Source organism: Rattus norvegicus, chromosome 10, assembly GCF_021556685.1.
Source record: "Rattus norvegicus strain SHRSP/BbbUtx chromosome 10, alternate assembly SHRSP_T2T, whole genome shotgun sequence".
NCBI classification, from domain to species: domain Eukaryota; kingdom Metazoa; phylum Chordata; class Mammalia; order Rodentia; family Muridae; genus Rattus; species Rattus norvegicus.
In genome coordinates this window covers 71,080,001-71,087,299 of record NC_141543.1, presented here as the reverse complement: position 1 = coordinate 71,087,299, position 7,299 = coordinate 71,080,001, and the positions used below count along the sequence as shown (strand labels likewise).

The window sequence follows — 7,299 nt, the reverse complement described above, 5'->3', positions numbered from 1 at the left end:
TCTGGGTGTTTTATCAATGTTTTAATATGAAAACTCAAATCTATATAAAATGTTCACAAGTAGGAAAATAAATGTCCAATTTACATTTCATCCAGATTCATCAGTGGTATGCTCTCTGTATATAGCTATAGAAATGCGCGCGTGCGCGCGCACACACACACACACACACGCGCGCGCGCGCGCGCGCGCGCATTCCATTCGTGTATACATATACATATACTGACTTTTTCTTCAGTTGAACCATTTAAAAGTTGGCCATAGACATCACCACATTTTACTTTGGTCTGTGTCCCACGGGACAGGAACATTCTGTACAAACATCATGATTGTTACAGCCTTACAACACTGCTGTCTAATATACATCCAGAGCCTAGTTCCTCCAACAGCAATTATGTCTTTTACAGTGCAGTGGCTTCTTTTTAAAATTATTCCATGTATTGGTGTGAGGGTGTCTGATCCCCTGGAACTGGAGTTACAGACAATTGTAAGCTGCCATGTGGGTGCTGGAAATTGAACCTGGGTCCTCTGCAAGAGTAGCCAGGGCTCTTAACTATTGAGCCATCAATCCAGCTCCAAGGTCTGCCTCTGTCTCTCTGTCTCCCTCTCTCTCATTTTTTTTTTTAAATTATGTAGTGTTCTGCCTGCAAGCCAGAAGAGGGCACCAGATCCCATTACAGATGGTCGTGAGCCACTATATGGTTGCTGGGAATTGAATTCAGGACCTCTGGATGAGCAGCCAATGCCAGCCCCTCTCCCGATTTTTTTTTTTTTTTTGAAACAGAATCTCTGTGTAACCCTGGCTATCTTGGAACTCACTTGGTACACCAGGCTGGCCTTGAACTCACAAAGATTAGCCTGCCTCTACTTCCCAAGTACTAGGTTTAAAGGCATGTACCATCAATGCCACCTAACATTAAGGTTTCTCTTTTTAAGTCCAGGTTCCAATCAAGAATCCCAAACTTCATTTGTTGCCATGACTTGGTACAGGTTTTTTTTTTCTTCTTCTTCTTTTTTGAATGAGGGTAACATGTAGCCCAGGTTAGCCTTTCACTCTCTATGTATAATAGCAGAGCCTTTGATCTTCCTGCCTCTACTTCCCTAATGCTAAAATTATAGGTACCACCCTGGCTTTGGTCTGTCTGTCTGTGCCACCCCCTCCCCTCAGTTTATTTAAACAAATTCTCTATGTGGCTCTGGTTGTCCTGGAACTCACTATGTAGACCAGGCTGGCCTTGACCTCAAAGAGATCTTCCTGCTTCTGCCTGCTGAGTGCATGGGTCTAAAGGCGTGTATCACCATGCCTGGCCAATTTCATCTTTTATAATTGTGTCATTTGAATAGCCCCAAGCTAGTTGCATAGCAACATATAAGTAATAAATAAATGTCTGACTATTTCTTCATAGTTAAGTTCAGACTAAACTTTAAAATTTTTCCGTTTGTACAATCTGGATGCTGTGGGCACCTTTTTTATTGCAGTGTCCACCCCTATCTGTAGTTTTGGTTTGTTGTTTGCTTACTTGCTTTTTTTTTTTTTTTTTTCTTTTCTTTTTTTCGGAGCTGGGGACTGAACCCAGGGCCTTGCGGTTGCTAGGCAAGCGCTCTACCACTGAGCTAAATCCCCAACCCTGCTTACTTGCTTTTGTTTCTGTTTTTTGTTCTTAGTTTTTCTAGACAGTGTTTTTCAGTGTAACCAGCCTTGGCTGTGACTGTCTTGGATCCGTCAGTCTCTGCCTCCTGACTGCTGTTTTTTCTGTTTTGTTTTTGTTTGTTTGTTTGTTTGTTTGTTGTTTGAGACAAGGTCTTGCTATGCAATTCAGGCTAGACTTGAACTCCTTGGGTGGTTCACGTTGGCACTGGGCTCATGGCATTCCTGCCTCTCAACTTGCACGCATCACCATGGCTGACTTTCGGTGCAGTTATGAGGACATCTAAGCTTGGAGAGCTGAATTCTTCTCGGTCCCAACTCCTCAAGACTGGGAAATGTTCTGGAAGGAGCCCAGGGAGTCGTAGGATAAACCTCACCTTCACAGAGTTCACAGGCAAGGGCAGCTGCTGGCCTCAGGACTTCCTTCTGGACAACCAGGGCTGAGGTGAACACTTCTCCAGGACTTCAGGTGCTCAGTGGCCAGCCAGATCCTCCGAGATGGGTCACCTCAGGCCTCAGCCACTCTTTGCTGATGTGGCTGCAAGAGAAAGAAGAGGGCTGGGGAAGGCCATGCTGGTGCTGCCCTGCTGGGGGACATGGAAGGGACAAGTGTGGTGTGACAGAGGGAGCCAGGACAACACTGGAAGCAAAAAGAAACTTTAAATGAGAATAAAACAGAAAAAAAAAACCAATAAAAAACAGACAACAAAAGCAGACCAATGAGATAGACAGGAGACAGAGGAAGCAGTGGCAGAGACTCAGGGATTCAGGCCCACAGAGAGCAGCTGCTGGAGTGCTCAATTGCCTTCTGGGAAAAGGACGGCAAAGACAGTTGTGGGCTGGGTTTGTTTGTCCCTTTGTTTAGTTTGGGTTTTGGAAACAGAGTCTCAGTGTGTAGCTCCAGCTGTCCTGGAACTCACTAAGTAGACCAGGCTGGCTTTGAACTCACAGAGTTCTCCCTGCCTCTGCCCCCAACACTGAGATTAAAGGCATAGGCTAGCTACCATGCCAGGTTGAGACAGTTGTATTCATACTGGTGAGAGGCACCAGAGTTTCCCCCAAGGGCTGTTGGGGTCACCTGTCAGGTTATACTCTCTCAAATACATGGCTTTTCCTTTATGCCCTGGAAACTCTGCCCTGGGTCAGAGGCTTCCGCCCTAACTCAGCACATCTCTGCTTTTCACGGGGTTGTCAACAGATGGGAACAGTCTCCTTGTGACCCATCTGGGGTGAAGAGGAGGGACAGGGGAGGGAGACAAGAGAACACTAAAAATAGCCTTCCTTCTGGGTGGGCAGGAATCCAGAATCCCAGTGTGTTCCCAGCAGGGTGTCCTCTGCTAAGGATCCCAGGCCAGTGTCTTCTTATGAGAAAAGGGACAAGGGCATGTTGGGGAACGGGTGGGGGTGGGGGTGGGGGTCTGACCAGAGGGTATAGCCAACCTCTACAGTTCTGCTAGGGCCAGACTCCTCCTGGAGTTCATGAGGATGGCCGCATAGAGGAACTGGTGCGGAAGGGACTTTCTGACAAAAATGTGCAATGTGTGCTTTTTTTCTGGCAGGAAGTGAGGGAGACTCAAACAGCTGAGTCAGGCCCCTCCGGGACCACAGTGAAGAAGCCCTTTTCTGCCCTCACCCAAAGGAATCCCCACCCACCCCCCACTTCTCACTGAGGAGGTGGAGGGGCGACAAGGGACTGGACAGGACACCCCGCAGACTCTCCAGCCATTCCCGCTGCTCCTTTTCCGTGGGGCAGGTGAAGACGAATTTCCGCTCCGGAGTGATGACCGTGAGTCCGACCTTCCAGCGGTTCCCTCGGATGCCCTGGGGCAGGCCTTCCCATACTTCATATCCCTGCTCATTGCTTCCCAGAAAAACCTGGCCCTGCTCAAAAGCGTCCTGCGGAGGGAAGGCATGCAGTCATCAAAGGCTATCTTGGGCCAGAAGAGCCCTGGCAGCCTGGCCAGTCCCAAGGTCAAGTTTGGTAAAGAGATGTGTATGTTATTGCCAGATTGGGCTTTGATTTGAACTGTTAGAACCTCAATTATATCACACACGAATCTACTGAAAATACTAACAATAGAGTGCACACCAGGCACAGGAACTCAAAGGCAGTTCGCTGCTTTGTTTTGGCTCCTGAGGATTGTGCTTAGAGTCCCAAACACACTAGGCAAGCAAGCATTCAGCAGAGCCTAGAGTGCCCCCCCCCTAATTTTCACATAAGGTCTCATTAAATTACCCATGTTGGCCTTGAACTTATTCTGAAGTTCAGGGAGTCTTTGAATTTGCAATCCAACGGCTTCAGCCTCCCCAGTGGCTGGGATTACAGGCTGGTGGCCCTGGGCTTTGTTACATGTTAGCAACCTTTATACTCATCATGGCCACTTCTGAGCAAGGCATTCATGCTGAGCCAATATTTTGCAGAAGGGAAATGCAGCATTAGAGAGCTAAGTGCGTACCCAGGCCAAGGCACGGCTCCACGATGGCAGGACTGAGCCTAGATAGAGCCCGGGGTCCCACCAAACCGGATGAGTCCTGACCACTCCACTCCGGACCTCCTGCTTACAAGGGAGTGGTCACACCCTACTTTAAGCACAGTTAGCAGCACTGGGGATTCTGAGTAAGAGTTGAGTGAGAGGCAGAAGTTCAGGCTTTCCTGTCCTGGGTTCCACTGCCCTGGGATTCTGGGTGCTAGTCTTTCTGTATATTCTGAGATCAGCACTAACCTGCCTGACTGGGCCCATGCTAAGGAGGAATCGAGGATGGCTCTTACCAGGGGGTTCTTATAATACAGCAGCCTCCGCTCCTGAGGATCCAAGGCAAACCACCTTTTCTTGAAGGGTTCTCTATGCTGTAAAAGAAGGGAACTCTTAACAGATGTGACAAAGCCAGGCATAGGGGTCAGGGCCAGTTCAGAGAGAGGCCATCACACTGGTTCTCCAACCTGGCTTCTGCAATCAGACATACTAGAGCTTCTCCCTGGTGCCAGCGCCTGGGAAAGCATACCCTCCCCAGAAAATGGCCCTGTAACGGCCGGACTAAGACTGAAGTTCACAGGTCTGAGCACCGGGTCAGACTCTGGGTTGTTCGTTTTGTTCGTTTATTTGCTTGTTTGTTTTGAGACCGGTCTCGCTTGTGTAGTCCTGGCTAGGCTGACAGGGATCCCCTGCTTCTACTTCTGGTGCACTGGAGTTGAAGGGTTATACTACCAGGAACCAGGACAGACTCACGAGGCCTTAGTCCAACCCCTCTCTGCCCCCGACCTCCTCCCTCCCTCCCTCCCTGTTCTTTGCTCTACACCTCTACGTGCTGCCCAGGAGAGAAAGGGTTACTTCCCTCTTTCTTGGGCTGTGGACAAATAAGTCTCAGAAAAAGGAAGCCATGGAAGTCAGAAGTGGCTCCTGTTTGCAAAGTTGAAAGTGCTGCCCTTGGCTCGGGGGAGAAGAGGGCAAAAACCAGGGACTGTGCCTGTCATCTGAGGGAAGGAGACCATCACCACCACTTGACCAATTTCTAACTTCTGAGGCTTTTTTTGGGGTGGGGGGTTGGGAATTTCTCTGTGTAGCCCTGACTGTCCTGGAAACTTGCTCTGTACACCAAGGCTGGCCTAACACTCACAGAGATCCACCTGCCTCTGCCTCCCGAGTGCTGGGATTAAAAGTGTGTGCCACCAGCATCCGGCTCCTGAGGCTTTTATTTTCATACTGTTCTCCAACACCTTTCAGGCCCCTCTTACCACACTTCCTGTAACACATTATATAGTTGTGTTTTGGCATTGAACCCCTGACCTTATACCCGCTAGGCAAGCCCCCTCTGCCTTGAGCTTTATCTCCACACCCTAAATTTCCAGTTTGAGATGGGGCGAGGGACTCACTACATTGTGCAGACTGACTTTGACTTTGTTGGGCTAGCTTCAAACTTGCAATCCTTCTGCCTCAGCCTCCTGAGAGTCTGGGTCTGTACAACCTTTGTCTGGTTTACAGGAAAGCCCAGACTCCTTCTCTGAGGGGCAGCCCTTGTCCTCCTTATATCAGTGAGGAGGCACAGGATGGGGAAGCCAGGCTGAGTGTGAGGAGGAAGGGTTCAAGGCCATGTTTTGTTTTTTTTCGGACTAGCCCAAGTCTCTCTGACACTGTCCTGGTGGACTGCTAGCACAGCAGATTCTGAACCATTTAAGAAGCCGTCTCTCTAGGGGATTCCTTTTCCTGAGGTTAGAGTCTAACGGTGATCAGAGGGAGGATCTGGTGAAGCTGACAGGATGGGACAAGAGAGGAAGAAACCCTCAGAGCAAGGCTGGGTCACACATCAGCTAACTCCTAGTCTCTACTCAGTCCATCAACAGAGAAACTCACAAACATTGGTAATCTTTCCTTCCCTCCCGTCCTCTGGCCCCACCCCCACACTGCTTTAACTGTGGTTGGAATAGAACCATATTAAGTAATACAGAAAACACTAGAATGTACCTTTGGACCAGTCTTCTCCATGAAGCCTTGTTTGAGGTAGTTCCTGGTGATGAGAGGCACGAGCTGGAGAGGGAGAGAGACGAGGCCGATCCCATTTACACACAGAGCTTAAGCTTTCAGACTGAACTTGACCCCAAGACAAAGAGAAGTTTGGAAAGCGGAAGGGTGTATGGCTTATGGCTTATATTTGGAGTATGAACTGGATATAATACAAATATTTCAGCAAAGCCAGTCAATGAGCCCCAATATGATTTTCCTGCATGGCCCAGTTATAGTTTAAGTAGTTCATTTGTCTCAGATAATAGAGCAGGCAAGACTCTTTTTTTTTTTTCCTTGCTATGACCAAACTGTATTTTAATCTTAAAGAGAAGCGCCGCAGGCAAGACTCTTAAGAGACCCACTTGTCACGGGCACGGTGGTGCTCACCTTTAACCACAGTGCTCAGGAGGCAGAGGCAGGCAGAGCTCTGAATTTGAGGCCAGCCTGATCTACAGAGTGAGTTCCAGGACAGCTGGGGCTACGCAGAGAAACCTTATCTCAAGAAAAGAAAAAAAAAAAAAAAGAAAAAGGAGAAGGAAGGAGGAAGAAAGAAGGAGAAGAAGGGAGAAGAGGAGGAAGAGGAAGAAAAGGAGAAAAAAGAAACTAAGCCATAGAGATGTGGGAGAAGACTTTGCTGATGTCATCTGGTTGATATGACAGCATGAGGAGGTGGGATTCACACTCAGGGCAGATAGGCAGCAGGCCAGCTTCCTGTGTACCACGTCACTCCCCACCAGGGTCACAGACTCTGACACCAGCGGTGAAGAGAAGATAGCAGGGCAGACTGAGACAACTCTGGCCTCGGTGTTAGGAGACTCCCAGAGTCTCAGCACCTCTTCTGGCTCGGCCAGATGTTACCTTGGTAAGCTTCCTGTCTCTGTGAGTCCACTGCCTACTCTGTCTCCAACACTATACTCAGAGAAGCCTCCAGGGACTAGAGGTGACTCCCTATGCCTTCTTTTTTAATTTTTTGCAACCTACTTTTTAAAAAAAATTTAAAAAAAAAATAAAAAAAAAATAAAAAAAATAAAAAAAATTAAAAAAATTAAAAAAAAGGGGGGGAGGGAAAAAAAATTTTAAGGATTTATTTTATGAACACATTGTCTTCAGACACACCAGAAGAGGGCATCAGATCCCATTATAGATGGTTGTGAG

General features: G+C 48.1%; 1 protein-coding gene across 3 annotated transcripts in view; it reads right to left on the bottom strand.

Annotated features, from left to right (window-relative positions):
- The window catches only part of Adap2 (ArfGAP with dual PH domains 2), a 29,576-nt gene continuing 22,277 nt past the window's right edge, over positions 1-7,299 (bottom strand). For 2 of the 3 annotated variants that reach the window (XM_087573953.1, XM_087573954.1), the window contains 4 exons: positions 6,106-6,168; positions 4,416-4,493; positions 3,313-3,541; positions 1-2,183 (listed from right to left, as the gene is read on the bottom strand). In XM_087573953.1, the coding sequence (XP_087430079.1) occupies positions 2,161-2,183; positions 3,313-3,541; positions 4,416-4,493; positions 6,106-6,168 (393 nt within the window). In that variant the 3' untranslated portion in view covers positions 1-2,160. 3 annotated transcript variants of the gene reach the window in all.